The sequence below is a fragment of the Elgaria multicarinata genome, chromosome 10 (genome assembly GCF_023053635.1).
Source record: "Elgaria multicarinata webbii isolate HBS135686 ecotype San Diego chromosome 10, rElgMul1.1.pri, whole genome shotgun sequence".
Taxonomy (NCBI): Eukaryota; Metazoa; Chordata; class Lepidosauria; order Squamata; family Anguidae; genus Elgaria; species Elgaria multicarinata.
In genome coordinates this window covers 46,696,515-46,722,808 of record NC_086180.1, presented here as the reverse complement: position 1 = coordinate 46,722,808, position 26,294 = coordinate 46,696,515, and the positions used below count along the sequence as shown (strand labels likewise).

The 26,294-nt window shown below is 41.9% G+C and overlaps 1 protein-coding gene across 2 annotated transcripts in view; it reads right to left on the bottom strand.

Moving 5' to 3' along the window:
* HHIP (hedgehog interacting protein) overlaps positions 1-26,294 on the bottom strand; it is a 101,515-nt gene that overhangs the window by 63,460 nt on the left and 11,761 nt on the right. For both annotated transcript variants that reach the window (XM_063135597.1, XM_063135598.1), the window contains exons 2-4: positions 18,881-19,073; positions 7,869-8,025; positions 6,626-6,827 (exon numbers count right to left, since the gene is read on the bottom strand). In XM_063135597.1, coding sequence (XP_062991667.1) covers positions 6,626-6,827; positions 7,869-8,025; positions 18,881-19,073 — 552 coding nt within the window. The remainder of the gene's footprint in view (positions 1-6,625; positions 6,828-7,868; positions 8,026-18,880; positions 19,074-26,294) is intronic.

Below are 26,294 nucleotides of genomic sequence, written 5' to 3'. Positions count from 1 at the left end.
ACCATTGCATCCAGAAGCCACCTATGATATTGAAGAAGAAAAAGAACAAGAAACGAAAATATGTTGCTGCTTCTACAAAGGCAAAAAGTCTTAGCTCCCTGTACATTTGGTATACAAGAATAATGCAGCGCAGACAGCCACATACTATGGTTCTGAAAGAAGACTGATCTTGCAGCAGGAGAAGATCCTGCACCTCTCAACCAAGAAAGTTATTCTGTAGTAGAGCCACTGGAAAAAACACACACAGCATGATCTGCCTTTTTCCATGCTCAGAATACAAGTGGTCCATACATGTGGCCTTCAGAAGGAGTGTGGCCACACTGGGTCTACATATGGGAGGCATGGATTACCTTCCTATTGGAAGTAATGACTAGGTTTGTTGGATTACATTGCTGAAGTTCATCATAGGAAGGGGAAGAAGGCTATCTATTATGCCCTAATGGTCATGGAAGGAGATGGATAGTGCCCACTCTTTGTTGTATCTTTACATTTCAGATCTGATATTCAATTCTCTTGGGTCACTTTACATGGTAGGTGTGTTTCTTCCACGTTTACCACATGCCCATGTGACAAACACAGTAACATTTGAAGAGGAGACGCACAACTGCAAACATGCAGTGGCAAGGGCTGAGACACTATATGGCCCACCATTGGTCCCTAGAACTTGTCCATGGCATATGTCTATGTTTAAATATCAGTGTGTTGGTACTGGTTTCTCATACAAACATTACCATGTTCAACACCAGACATATGGAGGAAAAACTGCTGCATAAGTGTGAAGTGTCACTTAGGCCATAGCTAGACCTAGGGTTTATCCCGGGATCGTCCCAGGGTCATCCCTGTTGAAGTAAATGACACACAGGATAACCCGGGAGCAGGCAGGGATGACCCCGGTACGATCCCAGGATAAACCTTAGGTCTAGCTAAGGCCTTTGTTACCTTTTTCTTCATAGACTGCACAAAGCATCAGAAATTGTTTGAAGTCAATTGAACTGGAGAACTGCATATACCCAAATGTGAGTGCTTGTAAGAACAGGGGGGAAGAATGGACTGCAAAACTAAGGATACATAGTTGAAATACCATTGCTTACACATGTAATTTACTGAAATTGTGACAAACTGTGAATGATTGAAATCATTACAAAAGGAATGATATAAGAATATTGTACTTCCCGGGGATAAAAAAAGTGGAAACATGGGAGTATGTATAGCTGGCCTCACTGGGGGATTTGACTACAGAAAGAAACAAAGAAGCAGATGTGGTTCAAGATTTAGGGAAACTTTCTATTAAAATTTAAGCCATTGTGACAAGCAAAAACAATTCATAGCCTGGAGGGGAGCAGAAGGTGGTTGAGGTCAAGGAGTCTAGCTCATATATTCTTAACAGCCTATCTTCAGTATCATTCATTTCCCTGACATATGTTTTCTCTTTCATGGGGGTTTCTTTCATTCTCCTCAGAGGCTTTGTGCTTTTATCATGTTGTTTTCATTAGATTTATTATTAAAACACTACTATCATTTCTTAAACGGTTGATCTCAATACAATATAACTCTGATACAATAGCTTTGTAAGTTTCCAAGGCACACGTTTTGTTCAGCACTGTTCAAACCGCCTAAGGAGAAGCATGATAGCTTGTCTTTTAGCACATTCCTTTCGCAGATCTTGTAACTCCATACCCTTGTATAATTAAGTTACCAAAACAGTATGGAATGATATACAGATTTTAATCCCGAAAGCATAAAAACAATTATTTTAAAGTACAAAATTGCCCCTTTAAATTGTGTAAAGAACTGAATTTTGTTCAATTCTTATCCACTGAAAACAGTAAAATATTTTTCATTTGTTTGAACTTCAGAAGTTCTGTACCCATAGTAATATAAACTTGGGCTGTTATACCACCAATAAAGAAAAATGTATAGTGACAGTTTAAGACATGCATATTAGGTGTTCTCAACCTTATTGACAAATTGAAAGCAAATAAATCACCAGGCTCAGATGGTATCCATCCTAGAGTTCTCAAAGAACTCAAATATGAAATCTGGACCTCCTCACAAAAATATGCAACATGTTCCTAAGCTCAGCCTCTGTACCAGAGGACTCGAAGATGGCCAATGTAACCCCAAGTTTCAAAAAGGGATCCAGGGGGGATCCAGGAAATTACAGGACGGTTAGCTTGACATCTGTTATGGGTAAATTGGTTGAAAGCATTATTAAAGACAAAATTAGTAAGCATATAGAAGGGCAGGTCCTGCTGAAGAAGAATCAACATGGCTTCCGCAAAGGCAAGTCCTGTCTCACTAATCTACTAGAATATTTTGAGAGTGTCAAGAAACATGTAGACAGGGGTGATCCAGTGGACAATGTTTACTTGGACTTCCAAAAGGCTTTCAATAAAAGTCCCCCAGTAAAGACTCTTGAATAAACTTAGTAGTCATGGAATAAGAGGAGAGGTCCTCTTATGGATCAGTAACGAGTTAAAGAACAGAAAGCAGAAAGTAGGAATAGCTGCATAGTTAAATTATGGAACTCACTACCACAGGATGTAGTGATGGCCACCAATTTGGATGGCTTTAAAAGAGGGGTTGGATAAATTCCTGGAGGCAAAGGCTATCAATGGCTACTAGGCTTAATGGTTGTGTGCTATCTCTAGTATTTGAGGCAGTAGGCCTGTGTGCACCAGTTTCTGGGGAACATGGGTGGGAGGGTGCTGTTGCACCATGTCCTGCTTGTTCATCCCTGGCCGATGGCTGGTTGGCCACTGTGTGAACAGAGTGCTGGACTAGATGGACCCTTGGTCTGATCCAGCATGGCACTTCTTACGTTCTTATGTTTTTCACCTAGATACATGCCATACTCAGAATTTATCTTGTGAACATTTTTGTATTTTAAGAAACCGTCTCCTGAAGGTCAATTAACAGTGCAACCCCTTACATGTCTGCTCAGAAGGAAGTCACATCGAGTTCATTATGCTTACTCCCAGTTAAGGGTGTATAGGATTGTAGCCTAAAACATATTGAGGACACTCACATATATGGTATCAGCACACCCACTAGAGTTATTTGGAAAAAAATCTTTGAAATAATCCTCCCTACTAATTCCTAAACTCTATTTTGAAGTCTTATGAGTTTAACAAGCATTTGATGGGGGAGATTCTCAAATGGAAAGACAGACAAAAGTATAATGCATATGGTGGACAAATAGTAATTTCTTCCTTAAGTGCTCTCAAACTACTTTGGAAACAGTTGGGGGATTTGGCAGCGGAAACTACTTTAAGGGGAATCTAGGTAGGTGCATGGAAAGTGCATGCGCATGTTTCTCGGCTACAAACTGAGCAACCTAATTCTATGCACATTTGCTTAGTCGGGAGACTCGGTTCAGTAGGACTTACTCCTAAGTAAGTCTGCATAGAATTACAATCAAAGTGTTTCTCCTTAAAGTTTAATCTGGAATTGTGATCAAATATTATTTCTAAGATAATATTTTAAAGTTTTTTCCTAGTCAAAATCCTTCTGAAGATGGGGGACTTGGGGCTTTTCTACATTAAGGAAAAACCCCACAGCCTTACTGGGGCTTTGTCTTTGTGGGTTTATGATGAGCAAAACACATGTGCGCTCCCGTGCGCCATTTTCCCCAGTTCCTTTGTGGACACGTTTCATATGTTTCATTTATACAGCCAGTAGATGGTGCTACAAGATTTCTACAATATTGCATGATTCTTTTATTACACACCTTTTTGATAGTGGTTTTTGGTGGGGTGGGTGGGTTGTTACTGCATTTTCAGTGATGTATAAAATGGTGGAATAAACCTAAAAAACACCACGACAGGCACTGGAGGTTGATGTCATCATGAAAAGCACTGGTGATCTTCCATGAGTGAACAATCATAAGCACATGATAAATGCCTTGTGTAAAAACGCCCTTGGGCTTTACCAGAGGGGATGTGGGGGAAGATACTGTAATCAATGACATGCCAATGAAATCCTGGCGAGATTCCATGAATTCTACCATGGTTTCATTCCCTCCCACCATACAAATTCCATAGGATTGTTCTGTAAATAAATAATATGGGACAGATTAATAGAAGCTAAAGATGATTTCCTCATTACCACCAATTAAAAAGGAAGACAGACAAATAAGGAAATTTCAGTAGGAGAGAGGCCTGCTCTACAGGATATGTATAGTTTCGATCCTTCGTTACTGTAGTTGAATTGTACATAGCCAGATGACCCCTGGTTTTACTGTTGATTATTTAAAATTGTTATATTTTTGTATGTTGGGTTTTTAATATTATGTTGTTATATTGTATCTTTAGTGTTTTAATCTTGTAAACTGTCAAAGAGCTTTGGCTATTGGCTGGTATAGAAAAAAAATATATGAAATGCAATACAATTAGGATAAGAACTGTTAATACAGCTGCATATAACTATAGTTTGATTGTTATTGCTAAAGTGTAATGTAATTTTCTATACCAAATCTAACCACAAAATGTAAACACCATGTTGTATTTAAACTTATTTAAATATCAGACTATTAGGCTAGTTACTAATTGCCTTGAACAATGTGTTTAGAAAATTAAGTTTGGTGTGATAATCTAAAAGTACACTCCTAGAGTTAAAAATACAAAATATACAGTACATCAATGCCTTGTGTAATTCTTTAACATTGCACTTACCTTTTGATTAAATTTTCCTCACTCTGCAAACTACTCCATTGAAAGTTAACATACTGAGGAATAATGATGTCATGTTACTGCTCAGTTTCCAGTTTAGCGCCATTTAATTCAACGAAAATCCTTCCACTTACTTTAATGAAAGTTTCTACTCTCCACAAATGAATGCCCTAATCTTTTTGCATACAAAATGACACACACACACCTTGCATCACCCAGCACATCATGAGACATGCATTCTGAATAAGGATCAGTTCATACGTACAGTTTACAAAGAAGAATAGAGCATGTTTTCATCTTATCATGCATTAAAAGGCCAAGGAAGAGCTGTCCTCTTAGGCAGCTGATGCAGTGAGAGCTCCCCCTTCTGTATTCAACAACCAGAACTACTGGAAACATGAGGTGCCAAGGAATAAATATCTAGAGGGACAAAACTGCTTCCATAGAAATCATCTAAACAAATCCATCGCCTTTAGTGGAATGAAGAGTGAGTTAGATCTAAATTATATAACGCTGATGATATTTAAATTATAGGCACCAATGCAGAGAAAGTTAGGAACACAAAAAGCTATCTTATACTGAGTCAGACCATCAGTCTATCTAGCCCAGTATTGTTGACACTGAGTAGCAGCAGCCCTCCAGGGTTTCAGGCAGGAGATTTTCTAGCACTACCTGGAGACACTGGTGATTGAACCTGGGACCTTCTACATGCAAAGCATGTGCTCTATCATTGAGTGTCAGGGCCTTGCTAGACCTGCCGGATAAGCCAGCAGGGAGGAGGGGCGACAGCACGCTAGAGCTAGCACACGCCATCGCCAGCTTCTACACGTAAGACGTGAAGGGGCAACGGGAAGCCCCATGGCATCGGCCATTTTTTTTTTTTAGTTAAAGGGGCCATGTGTGCTGGAGAGCAGCCGGAGAAGGTAAGTGGTTTTTTTTTTTTTTTAAAAAATAAAGCCCTCCCGCTCCCCCTGCCCCTGATCCCCCCCACAATTCCTGATGCCCCCCCTGCCTGCTCGCTTGGCCATCCTCCCCCCATGCCCGATGCCCTGTCCCCCACTCTTCTTCTCCCGCCCCCTTGCCATCCCTGATGCCCTGTCCCTCGCTCTTCTTCTCCCGCCCCCTTGTCATCCCCAATGCCCGCTCTTCTCCCCCCCTCTCTCCTGCCGCGTCTGGCCTTCCCCTGCGGCCCCTATCTCCCCCCCCCCGGCCCGATCAGTATAAGATAGCGCTGTGCCCAGTCCGTGGCTTCTCCCGGCTACTTGCGAGTAAGTGAGCAGCCGCAAAATGCCACGGACCCTGCTAGACATTCCACAGCCCCGGCCTCAGGCCGGGGCTGCGGAAAAACCAGGCCATAAGCGAATTCGCTTATGCCGGTTTAAGGGAGGTTTTAGCGCGGCCTGACCCCGGATTCCCCTGTGCGTCATCTGGATGCACAGGAGGGAAACTGGGCCCCACACTGCGCTAACGCCTCATCTAGCAACGGCCTCAGTCTATGAAACTGCTTAATACTAAATCATACTGCTAGTCCATCCAGTCTAGTGCTATCCAAGCTGGTTAGCAGCAACTCTTTGAACCCTCAGGGATGGATATTTCCATGGCTTTGCCTCCTGAGATCTTTCATTAACAGGAGAGGCTGGTAACTGAACCTAGATCCTTATGCATGAAAAGCATGTGACTCTACCAGTGAGCTACAGCTGTCGAGCTGACTGAGCTAGCTGACCAATTTAAGTTCAAATGGTTTCAATGATCATAGGGCTGTAAGCATCAAGGGAAGAGGAGACCCCATTCCTCTCTTTCTTTAATTAGCTGGAATCCTCCTTTTTAAAACATTTGCATCCCATTCTCTTTCTTAATCTTTAAAATAAAACAAAACTTGAAGCTGTAGAAATTGTAATGGATGATTAGAGTAAAAGGAAAGTGGATGAACAAAAGTAATTAAAAGAAATCCCAACCTTTATTCCACTTTGAACAAGTTTGTGTATATCCAGAAATGGTTCCTTAATTATATCTCCTTCTGGTGTGAAAATCTTTACATATCCCTCCTTCTCAAGGATGAACAGGTGCTGTGATCCATCTCCACTGTGTACTGCTCCAACAGGTTGTCTAAGACCACTTACAACTTCATAAAGGCAAAAGCAGTTGTGTTTATGTTTCCTAAAAAAGGATAAGCAAAAAACATTCTTAATTTTGTTTGTGGGAGCAATTGATCAGAAAGAAATCAAGATGCATCCTATATTAGGTGATACCTTGCTCCTACCATTCACATGGATAGCTGTAATCAGTAGAGCAAAGAAAGAAAATGTTTGGCATCAAAATGTTCAGTCTGAAGATCAAGCTGCTTTAGAGCTGATAGGAAAAATGACAGGAATATTTTAACACTATGGGCCCATTCACACATCATGGAGATTTAACCCACGAATTAAACCATGAATTAAATCGTGTTGCGTGCAAGCCACTTCCACTTTGCACAACCAACATCTGATTGGCCCAATTGTAGGTTATTGTGTGATGTGTGAAAATGGGCACTTTGGGTTTTTCATGAGTTAAGCAACCCAAAGTTATCCTATGATTTGCTAATCTGTGGAAATAATGAAAATTAAATCTGTGCTCAAAAAACACACACCAAAAAACCCAAAGACTGAAAGAATTCTATGGCGGTTGGGATTGGCCCATCATTGGGTATTATGTAACTTCAAATTCATGGTGACCCTAACCTCTCACTGCTGAAAACACTGGTTAAATTTTCCATTACCCTGGGATGACCACTAAATATTAGAAGCATTTATTTAATCTTTTCTTTACTGTGCTAAACATAAATGGTCTTAACCCATTTTTGACATAAATGATAATGTAAAACAAGTGGGGAGGGGGGAATGAGCAACCAGGAAAACAAGAACAATTTGCTGATAACAAATCAGGGGGGAAATCAAATTATCAACAATTAAATTTGGATAATATTTCAGATAAGACATCTGCAATGTATTTGATCCAGCATTAAATCAATGAATCATTAGTAAAGTACGTATTACACAAGAATTCAATACATTGAAAAAGAATGGTCTGTTAGCAACAGCAACAGAACGGAACATCTGGATGACACAGCTGGGGAGCATAAGCATAGACTGACTCAACTCACTGTCAGAACTACAAAGATTTGTCAGATTTTTTAAATTAAACAGACTTATCTTTACAAACCTGCTGATATCTTCTCCTTTGCCATATCCGTCCATCTGGTCCAAATAGTTAGAAGCTGGTCCTCGAACTTGTTTTCTTGGAAAATCCGGAAAGCACAAGCCACCATCTTTTCTCGCATAGTAGAAACAAAAGTCATCAGCTGTAGTTTGGAGGAAACCTTTAAAAGGATAGGAAGAAATGTTTATCATATTAATTTTAGTTAGCTTAGGTTAGTTATATGTAGCTTTTCTACAGTGGACTATGCCTGATGCAGTTCACAAGATTCCAACTAATTTCAGGATCTTATATCGGAATATAAAATGGTCTTTGAAAAGGAGTAGCTTTTAAACATACCTCTCTAATTTGCAGAAAAGAACAGCTTTTAATATGGACAAAAAAGATGGGGGTGGAAAGCATTGTAGTGGTTTATTTCTATCAGATATTTTAGCAATACAATTAATTAAATCAAAGTTAAGAATTAACACAGAAATCTGACCATGCTAAAAGCAGTATTCTTCTGTAAAATAGAGATATTTTAAAGTTCCCATGAATGTCACTGATATCAGGATCTAAGATGGAAACCTTTAAATTTTATTGCATACAGACATTTTGTTTACCTGTTTATATGGATACATATAGGACGGGTTCGCATGTCATTTTAAACCACGGTGATTTATAAGCTACTCACAGTAACTTATTTGTTATCCCCCACATGATCAGACAAATAAACCTCTGTGAGTAGCTTATTTCCTCCTCCCTTGCCCTTCTCCCTCTACAGTCCTCCTGCTCAGCCAGCATAGTATCCCAGCCGCCTTTGAGTTGGAAACCAAATCTTGGAATCTCCTGGGCAGCCACATCACCAGCATCTCTCCAATCGGCCTGTCTCATGCTAGGGGCATGTTCTTCCCTCTCCTGTCTCTGCCAGATCCCCACCACTGTTGGCATGTTGCCAATTGTTAGCTGCCTTTCTGCTCCCCGCCCACCCAATCAGCATGCCTCAATTCTTAAGGCTTTTCTTCTTGCTCCCACCCGCCCTTCCCACTGCCAGTACCCACTTCCCAGCTGGTTTTCAAAGGCCTGCCTGTCTGCATCCCCACCTCTCCTTGCACTGCCGTGGCAGTCTGTAGTACGGCCATCCATAGAACTAGTATTTTCTCTTAGTGTCCAGTAGCTTTGATTAGGGAGTTGGTGCCATGCTGCACTTTGGTGTATAAGAGCAGGCCGGGCTGTTTTTTCTTTTAAGCAGTCAGCAATCCACACTTTCCCCCTGCCCACTTGCACCAAAAAGGTCTCATATACAGCTTCCCCTAGTAGGAAAGGACCTGGTTCACAATGAAAGCCCTATGCGATCAAAAAGGGGGGGGGGAGGCTGTAACTCTATGGAACTTTGCAGGACTGGAGGCAAAACTCACACATACGTTTTACTCCTAGGGATGCACCCAATGCATGGCGAAAATCCAACTGAAAAGATGTTTGACACTTAGGGAGTTTGTAGAGCGCACAGGTGGAGTCTGGGTTAGGGTGGAGTCTGGCAGCAAGTGCAATCTGCTGCTAGGAGGATCTCACAAACAGATTTACTGGTTGGAGCAGAGCAGCGGTTTTGACCACTCTTGCAAGGGACTCTGTAGGCAATCTTTAAACAATTCTTTAAGCCATTGCTGAGTACCGGACAACATAGCCATGATCATTTAAATAAACCTCGCAACAGATCTTATATAATTTTATTTCCCAATACGATCATTCACTTCAACTTAACACATGTAGAGTATATCTAAAGTTGTTAAATTACCTGGCCAGAACCTATTCTAATAATTGATAAAATGGTATCTAATTCTTTTGGAAAGTCTGGATAGAGTTCATTCTCCCCTCCCATAGCAACTTATAACTTATTATTTTATTCATCACCATAGCAGTCCAAATCTTTTTTTTTACTATATCAGAGATGGTTTGCATGTTGATTACTAAGCTTTTGATAATAGGATCACTGCAGCTATTAACATATAATTCACCTTATACCTGAGGCTGTCTTAACAGTGAAGACTCCTAACTCTGTGAAGAAACATATGAGATGTAGGTAGTGTAGTGTGCATATCCTCAAAATTCCCTATGAATCACAAGAGCTAGGACGAAGGTCTGAAGGCACATGGTGTGGCAACTTTGCTGAAGTTAAGGAGGTGTGGGTCTTTTCACTCGCTGGATGGGAGACCATTCTTGAAAACAGTTCCCTCCCCTGACCTAAATTCTCTTCTTTAATACAATAACTCTCTATTGGGACCATTTATGCTTTCTCTTTTGCCACTCCCCATGAGTTTAATCCTGAGGTATTTCCATCTTCCATGTTGTTTTAAATGGATACTGTTGTTTTTATGATTTTAAATTTTGTATACTTTTAATGTTGACTGTTTTTATTTATTTATTTTATTTATTTAGAGTATTTTTATCCTGCACCTCAGCCAAAAGGCTCTCGGAGCAGCTTACAATGTATCAATAAAGAAGACAGTCCCTACCCTCAGGCTTACATTCTAAAAAAGACACGACACACAAGGAAAAGTGGATGGGGAGGGAAGAGAGAGAAAATAAAAATAAATTAAGGAGACTGTTTAGGCTGGTGGGAAGGCCCTGCTCTGTCCTCTCATCTCCCAATGGAGGGGCAAACCAACAGTTCCTTCTTCCCCACAAGGTAACTTTTATAAACCGCCCAGAGAGCTTCGGCTATGGGGCGGTAATTAACCCTAAATAAATCTTACCCAATCATACCCAGCCCAACCCTTCTGCCCAACTCAGATTTCCATCGTCCTAAAGGAAAATTCCTACCTCAACATCTTTAACCTCCTTTTCATTATGAATGTGTATCTCTGATCCATAACTAAGGCCTCAGCTAGACCTACCTGGTCTAGCACGATGGAGGGGCGAAGATCTCACGATATTTTTATCGTGAGATCTCCCCTCTGTTTACACGTGGTACGCCATTTTGGTTTTTTTCTTAAAGAAGAGGAGTACACGAGCACTCGTTGCAAAAGGTAAGGTTTTTTATTTTTTACAATTTTTCTCGCTCATCCCACCCCACCCCCAATGGCGTGGGTCCCAGCTCCTCGTGAGTAACCACGAAGAGCCAGGACAAACCGAGACACCCGCACACACATTCTGTGGTCTCGGCATCAGCCCAAGACCATGGAAAAAGCGGGCTCAAAGGCTAGGGCAAGATCCCAGAGCGAGGGAGGGATCATCCCTCCCTGCTCCCAGGATCCCCTGTGCATCATGTGCACAGGGATGATCCCGGGGATCGCCCCAGCATATGGCCCCATCTAGCTATGGCCTAAATGACAAACAAGTCTATGCTTTTAGCCCCCCCCCCATTTCAGCAATTATCAGTATAGAATCACAGGCAGGAATGGATGGTGACCAACAAGCCTCCTGCCTCTGTCAACTTCTCCATTCCTAGATATCTGCTTCTTCTACCCTTTCTGCCTATCTTGCTTTTCTCTAGGACTGGGATGAACTGTTCTTCTGCTGAGGCCCATATTCTCTCAGGGCTAATCTGTTTGGGGCTGAAATCAACAGTAAATAGGGTCAGAATCGAAAGTGGGCAGGTTCACCTCTTTCCCTTTCTCTCTTTCTGCCGTGCCCTTTCCTCTCCCTCTCTCCCTCTTCCTTTCCATCAGTGGACTGCCAAGGAAGGCAAAGATCACTCTTGTCAGAAGTCTGAACTGATAGCTTACAGGGGGTTGTTGAAATTAGTCTGAAAGGCACATGATGTCCTAGGACTGCAGGCTGCCCAGCCTTAGGATTACAGCAGATGAGTCAAAAGGAGCCAGAGAACTGTCCAACTGCCTTGTCCCCCCACCCCATTATATTATGGTAGTTCAGACAATCATTTCCAGAGGTTCATTGAGAAATCACTACCAGTACCCAAATCTCCACTTGCAGAAACCAAGATGTATTCACTGATAGTAAGGTAAGCTTATAATTCTACTGAGATGAATTCCATTAACATCACTGGATTGTTACACATTTTTTCTAGCATCACTGGACTGCTGCATATTCCCAGATGTACTTGTCAGCAAGTTTTATTTGTATCCATATTGGAATACATTTTGTAGCTCACCCCACGCCCCCACCCCAAATATATATCCCAAACTAGCATTGCTTATGACTTCAGATCATGAAGAGAAATGGAATTGAATAAAATGAAGACAAAAAGCAAAACAAAACCCAATAGTATAAAAAAAAGCTGACTACCCAGTGAAGGCTCACTTGGCTTACCTGGGCTTTTAAAAAATGCCTATACTTAAAAATAGGAAGCCAGTTAATGTCACAAAAACAAATATACAAAATAATAACTAAACCAAAATCACACAGCAATGCCTCTTCTTACCAATTTTTCAGAAAAATCAGTGGATTAAAGGGCTTTCTGCTTCTTTACACTCATTTCTTGGGAGTCTTCAATAAAATCGTTACTTTCTAGGTTTCATTGATGGAGTTAAACCAGGGAAACTCAGATGTAAACCTCCACTCAGCTGCAAACCTCACTGGGTGACCATCTAGAATTGGTCAGCCTGACTAACTTTACAGGATTGTTCTCAGACTAAAGGGAAAGACTAAAGGGAGAGCCAGTGTGGTATGGTGGCTAAAGTGTTGGACTGGGAGTCAGGAGATCTAGTCCCCACTTGGCCATAAAAACCCACTGGGTAACTTTGGGCCAGTCACAGACTCTCAGCCCAACCTACCTCACAGGGTTGTTGTTGTGAGGATAAAAATGGAGAGGAGGATTATGTACGCCACCTTGGGTTCCTTGGAGGAAAAAAGGTGGGATATAAATGCAATAAATAAATAAATAAATAAATACTGTGTATCCTAAGCTCTTTGGAGGAGGGGTGGAATTTTTTTTAAATAATAATAATAATAATAATAATAATAATAATAATAATAATAATACATATTTAGTACAAATTAGTAAATCTTTTCATTCTCTTGCATCCCCAATCTTATAATCTTCCTGCGTATCTACTTATGTGGACCCTTCATCTCCTTGTCTCCTTTTCTGTATCTTCTCCATTCAATTCATTATTCCTTTTCCCTCCATTGAAAACCACTGAAATTTGAATCAGAAGATGAGCCTCAAGTACTTATTAATTCTCTTGGCTTGATATACATTTCTATGACAGATATTTATTATGACTGCTAGGTTCATTTGTGGGGTGCTGTCTTTTATCCCCCCTGCCTCCTTCTCTGATTCAGTATTCTTGATAAACTTATTTTTGATTAAGCTATTAGAGTGACTAAAACAGAATTTGCTTTTGTTTTCCACTCTCAAAAAGTCAAGGAATATGTTAGTTGAATAAAGCCAGTAACTGAAACATCTTTCTCAGCAATCAAGAATGTAAGTCTTCATACTCCCTATGAAAATAGAATGCTCAGCTCTTAGAAAACAACAGCAAAGAGACTTGCAGTACGTTAATGACTAGCAAATTTATTATGGCATAACCCAACCTTCCCCACCCCATCCTTGATGCTGTCCAGATGTGTTGGACTAAAATTCCATAATCCTCACATTGACTATACTGCCTGGGGATGACAGGGAGTGTAGTCCCACGCACCTGGAGATCACTGTGGTGGGGAACACTGTGATAAGCTTTTGTGAACTCAAGACTCTAGTACACGGAAGTTTATACCACAACAATTTTTTAGACTTTAAGGTGCCATAGGACGTTAGATTTTTGGCTGCAATAGACTAACATGGCTGCCCGTTATAAATTGTTACAACTCTTAAAGACAGTAAATGGCAACTCTATGTGTTTTCTGAGATTTGGTTTCTACTTCTCAGGTAAATATTTTTATACTTGCATTTTAAAATACTTACCTACTTTATTTTAAAACTCTTATTGTGTTTATTGCTTTGGGTGGACCTGGTCCAGAAAAGTGGCTTATAAATAAATGAATGAATGAATATGGCCAGTGGCTGAGTTCTAGAGAGCATCATGACATTAAAAAGAAAAAGGCACGCATACCCCATCTTCCCCCACTTTTCCCTTTTTAAAGTCATGAGGCTCCCTAGAATTCAGCCACCGGCTATTTGTTCCTGAAGTAAGAATCAAATCTCACCATAGCACTTTCAGGGATCATTAATACAGATGTCACTGGTCACTCTGCCAAACAAATCAGTTACCTTTGTTGGACATGTGTGTGTGTGTGTGTGTGTGTGTGTGTGTGTGTGTGTGTGTTATCAGTGTGGCTCTCTTTCAGAACAAATCTTTAGAATGATTATTAGCATCTGATTGATGAAGGAAAAATCCCTATTCTAGCTGATGCTACAGCATGCAAGCTGCTTCCTCCAAAACCCAGTGCTCTGTCCAGCGCTTAAAGTTATGTTTTCATCTGGTTATCTTTCAAGGCAACCTGGGTGGTCACAAAAAGCACTTGACATCTTGATGCACTTCAGCAGTTTTACATATACACAAACTCTGTAGGAAAATAAATTTGTCATTCGTCACCACATATGTTGATCTGGGGAGTGAGGCTCTTTCGACTCTAGCTCCTGTGCAGCTCAGATCTCTCTCTCTCTCTCTCTCTCTCTCTCTCTCTCTCTCTCTCCCTCCCTGCTGCCTTTAGCATCTTACCCTTTTCATTGCATAAAAGAACATTTTCCTCAAGAACAATGACTTTTGCAGCAGCAACAACTGCAACAAAAGGATAGTGTTAAAGTTTAGCAGAATATGTGTCTCGCATGTGCTAATTTAATTTTTTATTTATATAGATTTTAAAAAAATAAAAAATAAAAACAACACTTCCTGGCGGCCTCCAGCATGAGTCAAACTTTTAATCTAATCTGTTATCGCTGCTCAACAGGCAGTCTTGGCAACTGTGATCTATTCTGCTTTGCTTTGGGGAATGCAATAAAGAGCAAGGAACAGCTGGTTTAAGAAAGCCTTAGAAATGTCTCTGTAGTTTACAAAGACAATAATAATATTTTCATATTTGAATGAGTTTAGATACATGTTAAACCACACCAAAGGGAAAAAGCAACTCTTTCCAAAATGTTTTCTCAAGTCAATCAGAGAACACTGCAAAAAATGTTCTGCATCCCTGGGAGTTCAAAGAAATCAAGAGCACACTGTACATAAGCATTTTTTTTCCAAGGGAAAAAAAGTTCTTCCAAATTTATTTCACATTAATCTACTCCTTGTTTTGCAATTCTGATTATTTATACAGCTTTTTAAGAAGCTACACAAATTTTATACATGACTCTTATGCAGCTTAAGGTGTAACAGTAGAATTGTACACACTCATCTCAGATCAACTCAGCAGTGAGTCTTCCACATTGTACTGATTGCATTCAGAGGTAGCATCAAACCATTTTTTTGGAATTGGGTACATGGGCAGAGCTGAGGAGAGCCAGACCTCAAGTTCAGTGTGCACTCTGCCTTTATTCTTGCATGCTGGGGATTTCTAAGCTGACTTCCTGTTTCTTGGCAAACCATAGTTTTCCATTGCATCAAGGTACAGCAAACTATGGTTTTATCCTGGTTTGGAATCCTGGTTTAAGAGCAAACTATGGTTTCAGCAAATCATACATGACACATTTGGATGCAACAGCATACTTTGGTTTGTGGTAAAATAAGAAGTGAATTTTGACATCCACAGCAAATGAGAGAAGTGTAGAGGGAGAAGGGAGCATAAGAGTTTTTCTACATGAGGCATTTATTGTGCATGCATGATTCTTCACTCATGATAATTTGTAGGTGCTTTACATGACATTGTTATCCTCCAGGGTCTCTCCTGTTCTTTGCACCATTTTAAGCATTTTTAAAAAATAAAATGGGGGAAAATCTGGTATATCCGGGAAAGACAGTATGAAACCCTAGTGGATCAGATCTTTATCCCACAATGAATCTGGAAGCAGAAGCCTCACTAAACTTCAAGTAGAAAAGTCTTAAACCTGACTCAGCTCTCCTCAGCTCTGCTCATGTACATAATGCCAAATCATACTTGGGTGTAACATCTGAAGGTGGCCTTTATTTCAAAAGTCTTACTTGCCTAGCATTCTTCTGCAACAAGACTATTTGAAATTATAATGTAAACATGGAAAGAGGTAAAAGAAAAGACAGTTTTACAATTGTATATTTCAAAGGGTGCTGTGATATCAGAAAGCTGAACACAATTCATTTTGCGGACAGATATAGATAAGATAGATAATTTTAAAAAGAACAAGTTGTCATGGTCAGGCCAAAGTTTAGCACTTTTAAATCCCATTAATTTAAATGAAAGAGATTTAAGCATTGGTGAACTATCACACTGATATCCTTTGTTAGGATAAGCAGCATGTAACCAAAGTCCAAAATAATAATAGAATAATTTATAAAAAATCAGCCTAAAGTCAAAGTAGTTGGACGATAAAATATTCCCTGCAAAGCATTTTAATGGGAAAGACTATAGCCACAATTCAGAAAAAGCTGGATGTTCTTTAATCACATTCACCTAGGCCTTAGTTAGACCTAAGGTTTATCCTGGGATCGTCCTGGGGTCGTCCCTGCCTGCTCCCGGGATCCCCTGTGTCATTTACATGAACAGGGATGACCCCGGGATAAACCTTACATCTAGCTAAGGCCATAGTTTTCACAACACACCAACAGTAATCACCCATGTTGGGTTGTCATGACGTCTAAATCCAGCATGATTTCTGCAGGATGGCTTATTTTTTCATGAACAAACCACCCTGAGTACCCACGGTTTGTTGTTGGGTTGTTCAGGGTGGCTTGTTGTGACATCCAAACCTGGCAGGACCACTTCATCATGGATTATTAGGAACGGTTAGAGAGACACCTGGCAAGAGCACCAAACCCCCTGCTGCTCCTCAGGATCTCGCTAGTGACGCCATCATCCTACCTCGTCCCTTCTCCATGCCCTCTGCCCTGTGCCCCTAAAAATTGAGAAGAAAGGACACCGGAGAGTATCCTGAATGTGTTCACAACTTAAAAAAAACATTTTCAGTCTTGCGCAAGCGGGCACATTTGAAAGTCCACAGCTATGAAATTGATGTAATTTCCCCCTCCACTTTACTGCTCTGCCATGAAATTTCTGCTTATGTACTGATCCCACTCACTGCTCTGTTTTGAAATTTGTGCATCTTTACTGATCTCCCTCACCACTTGCTCTGCCTTGAAATGTGTGTATTTTTATCTATTCACCTCACTGCTCTGTCTTGAAATTTGTATATCTCTACCAATCCCCATCACTACTCTGTAACCCATATCTGTCAGCTAACAATAGAGACCAGAGGAGAGAAGTAAAAAGCACAAGGGAGGGGGAGCCAAAAGCAGCTGATAGCTGCAGGAGAAGGAGCTTTTCAGGCTGGTGTAATTACTTTGGTAGTACATGCAGCCTTTTTTTTTTTTTTTTTTAAAAAAAAGCTATTCCTTAGCAAGGCAAGTGATGAAGTGGAGGATGAAATTGACCAGGACATTGACAAAAGGGGGATATCAGAATACTTGGCTAAACAGTGAACAGGTGGTCTTGTGCTCTTGCGCAAGACTCCAAGGTTTTTTTAAAAGTTTGCGAATGAGTTTCTGCATTCATAAGGGCTCAGAATTCCATTTGACTATCTGAGATGCATGTGTGCATGGGGGGCCGGGGAGTTTCCCTGAGTAGCTGGCAACTCCAGTAGATTAAATGCAGAAAGGGTGCTGATGTAGGGTTCTGAAAAAATTATGTCACAAAGGTGTCTGAGATTCATGCTAGGAGCCAACAAGAGGACTGAAGGGGAAAACAAGCCAAGGTCCAAAGGGGAAAGTCACAGAATACCTAATTGTGTGTCAAGCTAGTGAGTGAACAACTAAGCCATGGTGGCTTATTCTCAAAGTGGCTTTGCGTTATGTGAGAACTTGCCTAATAATGTCAAAGGCTGTAAGCACAACCAAACATTTGCTGGATTGTACTCCATAAATTGTTAATTTAAATGCCATTGTCTAAATTATCTTCTCTTGTTATTTAATGCACTAACTGTGCAGTCCTATACATATCAACTCAAAAGTAATCCCACTGAGTTCAATGGAGCTTACTCCCAGGTAAATGGATACAGGATTGTACTGTAATAATCCCATTTACTATGATGTGGTCACTTGTCTTTATCAAAAGCCACTATATCTTTGCCCAAAGATCAAACAGTAGGTTTGGATCCAACAAATCATGAGCAGAAGGAAAACAGCAAACTCTTAAGAGTTCACACAGTACTATAATAGGTAGTTCTATAGCAGTCCCTCTCATGTATCTGCTCATGCAAGAGGCTGCACCAGCAGGACATCATCTTCAGATTTAGTTTCATTTTTCTCACACATGACACTCCAGTACAAGGTGTAAAGCAGCCCTTCTATGAGCAGAAGACTCCTTCCATGAGTGAAAAAGCATCTTTGGAAACCAATGCATTAATGATAGCAATAAATAATAGAAATATGGTGAGCTAACACCCTTTAAAACATCTTTGAAGAAGAGGTTGAAGAGGTTCCAAATTCAGGAACCGCATTCCAGATCTGAGAGTGCCTGAACTGGACCACACACCACCCAGGGCCATTAACTCTCAGAGGGATCCCTACTAGAGAAGTCAGAGGGCACATTCTGAGGCCAATTATTTGCAACTCTGCCTTCTCTGGGAACACCCACTGGGAACTCTACCAGGTCCAGCAGAGCCCACACTCAACTCCGCTTCTCCTGAGTTTGTACTCCAGACCTGTTACCTAGAATCTGTCACCTGAGACTGAGCAACTCTAGCTGAAGGACAGTACACACCAACTCTGGCTTAATGCCACAAGGCAGCACAGCCTGGCCAGAGTGGTATGCTATGCCAGGTTAACAGAATTAATTTTATTAAAAGAAACACTTACCTATAATGATTCCAATTATCTAGATTATGCACATCTTAAAGTGCATGGGTAGTTCCCCCCACCAACAAAGCATATTAGGATAGACGTGTTGTTTTCCATGATGTGTAAGCAATAAAAGTACACATAATTTCAATTTATTACTATTTTGCAATATTTTACCTGGTATGTGACCTCTGCAAGTGTAATAGAATTCTTTACAATAATCCTTGCACAGGAAAGGAAGGGCCAGTTCTCTTTGCAATGCTTCTTTCTCAGTTGAGCGAAACAGATTCTGAGCATTTGGCGAACAGTGTGCACATTTGATTTCCTGCAGCAGCTTCGCACATTCTGTGTTGTTGGTAACAGAAAAGATCTGCAAGCCACAAACCAGAGACATATAAACTTTTCAGTCTTCTGCAAAAGATTTATGCAAAGCTTTATGCCAGTTATGCCAGGACAGTTATAAATAAATATATGTAAAAACAATAATGTCACAATTCTGGTAATAACATCACAATGATCAATCAAACAAAGTGTAATAGAAGTAATTACATATGCAGTGACTACCCAGATCAGCTTAGGCCTTAGCTAGACCTAAGGTTTATACTGGGATCATCCCTGCCTGCTCCTGGGATATCCTGTGTGTCATTTACATGAACAGGGATAACCCCGGGACGATCCCAGGATAAACCTTAAGTCTAGCTAAGGCCTTAGATCAAAGTGTTGTTTTCCTATGAACATTAAAACATATTCTGTCCAAATGACTCATAGTTGTTCAGCCTTTCAAAACCTGATCCAAAGACATTGCAACTTGTGCATGGTTTCAAAACTGGTCTAGCCTCTTTAACATTACCCTTATCCAGTGTGATTCTCTGATCTGCAGATCTCTTGCACAAGGTGTGCAGATCAGGGTCCCCCACACCTTCATGAGATTGTGAAAATATTTACATGAGAACCGGAGAGCTAAGATATATGAGGACCAAGCAAAATAGACAGAGAATATGGCTCATATCCCCATCCCTACTATCACACAGGTGTGTACCAACAAGCCTGGAAATTGTGTGTGCTGGTGGTTAGGTTACAATCCTGTGGTGCATGTTTCATTCCCATTGACACCAAAACAACATCAGTGGGAGAGAATGACTGACTGACTCTATATGGTGGTGAATCTACATTCCAATTCATATTTACTATGAATATATTAGGGATGTGCTCCGCTCCGATTAGGAGCGTAGAAGCAGTAGCGGATTGGCCTGCTCCGCCTTACCCAGAGGCGGAGTAGGAGCGGACCGCGGACCCCCTAGAAGCAAGGCGAAGAGAAGCGACCATTTTTCGGAGCTCCGAGTTCAGTCGGAGCGCTCCGGTCGCCATCTTGAAAACATTTCGCCATAGGATTGCATTGCGGCAAATAATCGCGCATAACTACGTTGTTTTTGAAGCTATCGTTCTGGAAATTCTTGTGCACAGAGAGTCGTGGATGGGGGTCATTTTGAGACCACTCTCACCTCTCTGCGTGCTGTGGTTCACGTGCAATATTTTTTTAAAAATCGGGTCAACCGCGGGGCTCAAACTGCGTTTCGGCTTTTCGCCCATAGGATTGCATTGAGGGAAAGAATCGGGGATAACTGGGGGGGGGTTTAAGCTATCGTTCTGAAAATTCTTGTGCACAGAGAGTCGTGGATGGGGGTCATTTTGAGACCACTCTCAACTTTCTGCATCGTACGGGTCGCGGGCTAGAAGTTTTTTAAAAATAGGGTCAACCGCGGGGCTCCGTTTCGGCTTTTCGCCCATAGGATTGCATTGAGGGAAAGAATCGGGGATAACTGGGGGGGGGTTTAAGCTATCGTTCTGAAAATTCTTGTGCACAGAGAGTCGTGGATGGGGGTCATTTTGAGACCACTCTCAACTTTCTGCGTGCTGTGGTTCACGTGCAATATTTTTTTAAAAATCGGGGTTTGGGTTTTTTTTTTTTATTATTATTATTATTTTGGAAGCGATGACAGGCACATTCAACTCCCAATCCTGATGAGAATTCATCTCCTCAGAAAGCATCCTCCTCCAATCCCAGCGTTGGAGGGGGGACTAAGGCAGACCCACCCTGAGAACTTTCTGTTTTGTGTCTCTTTGTGGGTTGGCGTTCGTGGAGGGAACACTTACTTAGCTAGTGCTCCTGCTTTGGAGATAGATTAATTTAATATAGGTTTAGTTTGGCGCGTGTGTGTGTTTGTTTGCTTCTTTCTGACTTGTAGCTTAGTTTGCCCTGTGTTTTCCCCTTACTTTGATTTAATATAAACTTTATTTTTGAATTTTGGAGTGTGTGGTTGGGTTGGTTGCCCCCCCCTTCCCTGTATTAAAGCCTGACTGTTCTGCTTTTGTGAAAGCTTTCTTTTGAAAGCATACACACACTTTTTGTCCCATTTCCCTACATTTATATTCTTAAACATATTTTATTATATTCTTTCACATAGTCCATTAGTATATATTCTCATACATATTATATTAGTATTCATATTTTGTTCTTCTTATAGTAGTGGTTGGTTCTTTTTCCCCCTCCCCTCTCTTAAATCCTGATTGTGTTTCCTTCTATCTTCTATATACCAAATATACCAAAAAAATTGGATTCTCTTTTTCTTCTCTGTGTAACTTCGACGGAGTGGGCTGCTTTTGTCAAGTTCAACAGGCAGCCACAGATTGAGCATTTTGGGGAAAGCATACGCACACCATTTCCCTATTCTTAAACATATTATTATTATATTCTTTGACATAGTCTTAGTAGTCTATTAGTATACATTCTCATACATATTAGTAGTAGTATTCATATTTTGTTCTTCTTATAGTAGTGGTTGTCCCATTTCTTGTCCCATTTCCCTACATTTATTAGTAATATTCTAAAACATATTATTATATTCTTGTAGATATTCTTAGTAGTATATTCTCATACATATTAGTAGTAGTATATTTTATTGTTCTTGTCCCATTTCCCTACATTTAAACATATTATATTCTTCTTATACATATTCTTAGTAGTACCTTATACATAGTATTAGTAGTATTAATATTTTGTTAGTCATCATGAAAAGAGAAAGCAGGCGTGCTGAAAGCAGCAAGGCTCAGTCTGCCAGCAGGGCTTCCTCTCCTCCTGTGAAACTCAAACGGGCAACTCCTTGGCTGACTGCTCCAAAACAGAAGCAGGACAAGCAGCAGGCAGAGCCACTCTCTTCTGCAACTTGTGCCCGGCGTTCTCTTTTTGAGGGTGGGAATGGGAAAAGTGCCCGTTTGCAAGAGGCACGTGGCAGCAGTGCCATTAGAGGAGGAGGAGTATCCCCAACTCCTTCATTCTCCTTTCAGCCCACGAGCCCGCTGATGGACCTAGACGAGGTCCTCAGCACAGTGGAGGGGGGGGAGGAGGAGGAGGCGGTGGGCCTCCAGGATGTGGGGGCTGAGGAGGAGCAGCAGCAGGCCGAGGCTCTCTCCCCAGTCTCATCCCACACCCCTGTTTCTGTGGCAACACCAGAGAGCTCAGGCGGGCAATTGGTGGTGTCACCACAGAAACGAAAGACAAGCATCGTGTGGGACCACTTTGAGTTGGGAGCGGATCCCCGCTTTGCTGTCTGTCGCCACTGCAAACTCAGCCTAAGCAGGGGTTCATCGACAGGGCATTATGGAACCAGCAGCATGAAGATGCATCTTCATAGGCAGCACCAGGCGATCTTGCTGGGGAAAGAGGCGGGCAAGGCGACTGGTTCCAGGGGAAAGCCGAAGGCTGCTGCTGGCACTGCCACTCTAAGCTCTCCATCTCCCATCCCCACAAGGGTTAGGCAGGCAACCCTGCAGGACATGGGGTGGGGGAAGTATTGACCCACAAGATGGCGTTTTCCAATGCCCACCCAGGGTGCTACTGTGTTGGGGCATCTGCCGGGACTGACTCCTCCCCAATACTAGATCTATGACATGTCACTCTGCCTGCCCCTCTGCTAGCCTGTCCTCCTCGGTGACCGACTCGCTGGGATGGTTTGCGTTTGCAATGCGTGACTAACTGCAATGCTGGCTTAGAAACCAGCCATCACTTCCTTGTGCCCCCAGAAATGCCCGCAGCCTGCCTGCCTGCCTGCCCGCCTCCCCCGGGGTGCTGCTGTGGTGGGGCATCTGCCAGGACTGACTCCTCGCCTACTCTGCCTGCCTCTCTGCCCGCCTGGTGCCTGGTTTGCTCCCAATCGTCCTCCTCTGTGCCCCTCAAGGCGTAACTGCTGGCTTAGAAAGAAACAACCAGCCATCTTTGCCTCACTTTGCGCCCACTTATGGGTTGGTTTGCTATGCGTTAGTGCTCAAGCCATCCTTGCGGCACTACAATGCATGCTGCCTGCCTGCTTTCCATTGATGGTGCTATATAAATAAATAATAATAATAATAATAATTCTCCCCTTCCCGCCTTGCAGCGATGGTGTATGTGTCTTGCTTTGACTCAGGGGAGAAGTCCTTCCTGCGCTCACTTAGACTTTATCAAATTCAATAATCCCTTTTTCAAATGTGCCAGAAGATTTAGGGTTATCTCGTGGCATGTTGGGATTGCCTTGGAACTGGCCCCATTGAGCTGTCTGCAATTGCAACTTTAAATCCCTGACATACTGGAGTGTTCAAATTTCAAAAGTTCCCCTAACATCAGGGGATGATGGGATTGCCTTGAAACTTGGTGTCCATGGGGACACATGGGTAAGCTGTCATGGGACCAAAGGATAGGTTTCTAACGTGCAAATTGACGTAGTTGTAGAATGGGACTTGATTTGGGGTGAGTTAAAAAGTTTAAGCCGCGCCAAAAATCAGGGGATGATGGGATTTGCTTGCAACTTGGCGTGCATGTGGACACATGGATAAGCTCTCCTGGTGCCGAGTTTGAGGTTTCTAACATGCAAATTGACGGAGCTATCCCAAGGGGTGTGAATGGGGTGCCCGATTTTCATAAATTCCCCAAAAATCAGGGGATGATGGGATTGCCTTGAAACTTGGCGTGCATGTGGACACGTGGATAAGCTATCATGGTGCTGAGTTTGAGGTTTCTAACGTGCAAATTGACGTAGTTGTAGAATGGGACAATTTGGGGTGAGTTAAGCCATGCCAAAAATCAGGGGATGATGGGATTTGCTTGCAACTTGGCGTGCATGTGGACACATGGATAAGCTCTCCTGGTGCCGAGTTTGAGGTTTCTAACATGCAAATTGACGGAGCTATCCCAAGGGGTGTGAATGGGGTGCCCGATTTTCATAAATTCCCCAAAAATCAGGGGATGATGGGATTGCCTTGAAACTTGGCGTGCATGTGGACACGTGGATAAGCTATCATGGTGCTGAGTTTGAGGTTTCTAACGTGCAAATTGACGGAGCTATCTAAAGGGGTGTGAATTAGGGTTATGGGAGGTGCGTTAGAGGGTAGAGCCGCGCCAAAAATCAGGGGATGATGGGATTTGCTTGCAACTTGGCGTGCATGTGGACACATGGATAAGCTGCCCTGGTGCCGAGTTTGAGGTTTGTAACATGCAAATTGACGGAGCTATCCCAAGGGGTGTGAATGGGGTGCCCGATTTTCAAAAATTCGCCAAAAATCAGGGGATGATGGGATTGCCTTGAAACTTGGCGTGTGTGTGTATACGCCCATGAGGTGTCATGGTGCCAAACGTGAGGTTTCTAACTTCAACGGAAAAAAAGTTGTTTACTTTTTTAGCTTTCAATGCAAGCCTATGGGGGGGCAAAAACGGAGCTCCGGATCCGATCCGGAGCTCCGAGCGGAGCGGAGCGGAAGTGGGCGGAGCGGGGGCGGGGCGGAGCGACCCGCTCCGAAAAATGGCGGATCTGCAAGTGAAGCGGAGCGGGGGGTCCGTGCACACCCCTAGAATATATATATATATGCTGGAGCAACTCCTCCATATACTTGACATTTCTTATAATATTGAAAAGACCAGTTTCCTCATCAAAGTAACACACAGAATGAGTAAGCTGGTATTGTACTGCTGCCCATACTGTTCTTACTATTCAACCAATAGAGCAACAGATGATACATCGTTTATAATTACATGTTAACAATTAGTCATGTTTTAAACCTCAGGTCATCTCTGTCATCTTTATAAAGGCCCTATGGACAGGGAGGCATGGAATATGTTCTCTGCTGTTTGCTTTTATCTAAGACTCCAAACATTTATCTATCTAATGATAATCCAAACTTTTTTCAGTGATCTAATAGAGCAAGAGTGTATAGCAAATACTACCATCCATTTATTCTTACATGTATAACAATACTTAGTTTGTATAAAGTACACAATGCTGTATTAACATTACAGATAGAAAGAATTATATAAACAGTGAAGTTTATGCTTATATGAAGAAATTATTGTTATACATGTAACACTAAATAGATGGTATTATTTGGTGTAGCTTCTGCTTGAGCACCATCTCACTGCTCTTCCGAGGATTTTTCTGAATTTATAAACTAGTGATTTAATTTCTCTAAAGTATTTATTAAATCATTGCCTCTCTGGCTCATTTCTTCAGTCAAGAAAAATTCAAAAATGGAGCAAATAGACTTTGGAATGAGCAGGCTCCTTGCTAACTTTCTTAGACCTGGCAGAGACACAGAGCAGGGCTGCCTGGCGTAGGTACATGGCATGGGCTTATGTGGCCAGTGACCCACCATAGCATGTGGAAATGCACCAAACACACTATGCAATTGCAAAAGGGGGTGGATGCAGCCTCACACAGAATGCAATTTGTGGACATGAATGCACTTTGTACACATGGACATGACATAGGAACATAAGGAAGCTGCCTTATACTGAGTCAGACCATTGGTCCATCTAGCCCAGTATTTTCATCACTGACTGGGGCCATAGCTAGACCTAAGGTTTATCCCTGGATCATCCAGGGGTCAAACCTGTTCATCTAGGTGACACACAGGGGATCCAGTGCTCAGGCAGGGGCGAACCCTGGATGATCCCAGGATAAACCTGAGGTCTAGCTGTGGCCTGGCTCTCCGGGGTTTCAGGCAGGATTCTTTCCTTTGCCCTACCTGGAGAAGCCTGGGATCGAGCCTGGGACCTCCTGCAGACAAAGCATGTGCTCTATCACATTGAGCTGTGGCCCCTCCCTGTAGTATACACATGTGCATTATTGACAGTGATATACATAACTCAGTCTAAGCAACTGTGCAGCCACCAGTCACCAGCCTTTATAGCACTAGAAGTGACAGCTGGTCTGTGCTGCTGCAAATCAGTAAAAGATTAGCCCCAAAACCAATCAATTGGCAACTCAAGATGGTGGTTGTTTAATTATCTCTGACTGCAAATAGTTTTACAAATTCAGCCCTAAAGTGCAGTAGAAGCCACACTCATAAAACCACATGGATATTTTTACATTTAACGTTTGGAATACAATCTGAATGAATACACAATGTATAACGTTGTGAGCAATCATTAAAACTTTTATGACTAAGCAGAGTTGAGCAGAAATAGAGAATCTCAAGCTTAATCATTCAATCTCTCCCTTTTCTAGATGCCCCCCAACCCCAGCAATGCACCCATATTTCTGCATTAATTTGGCCACATCCTACT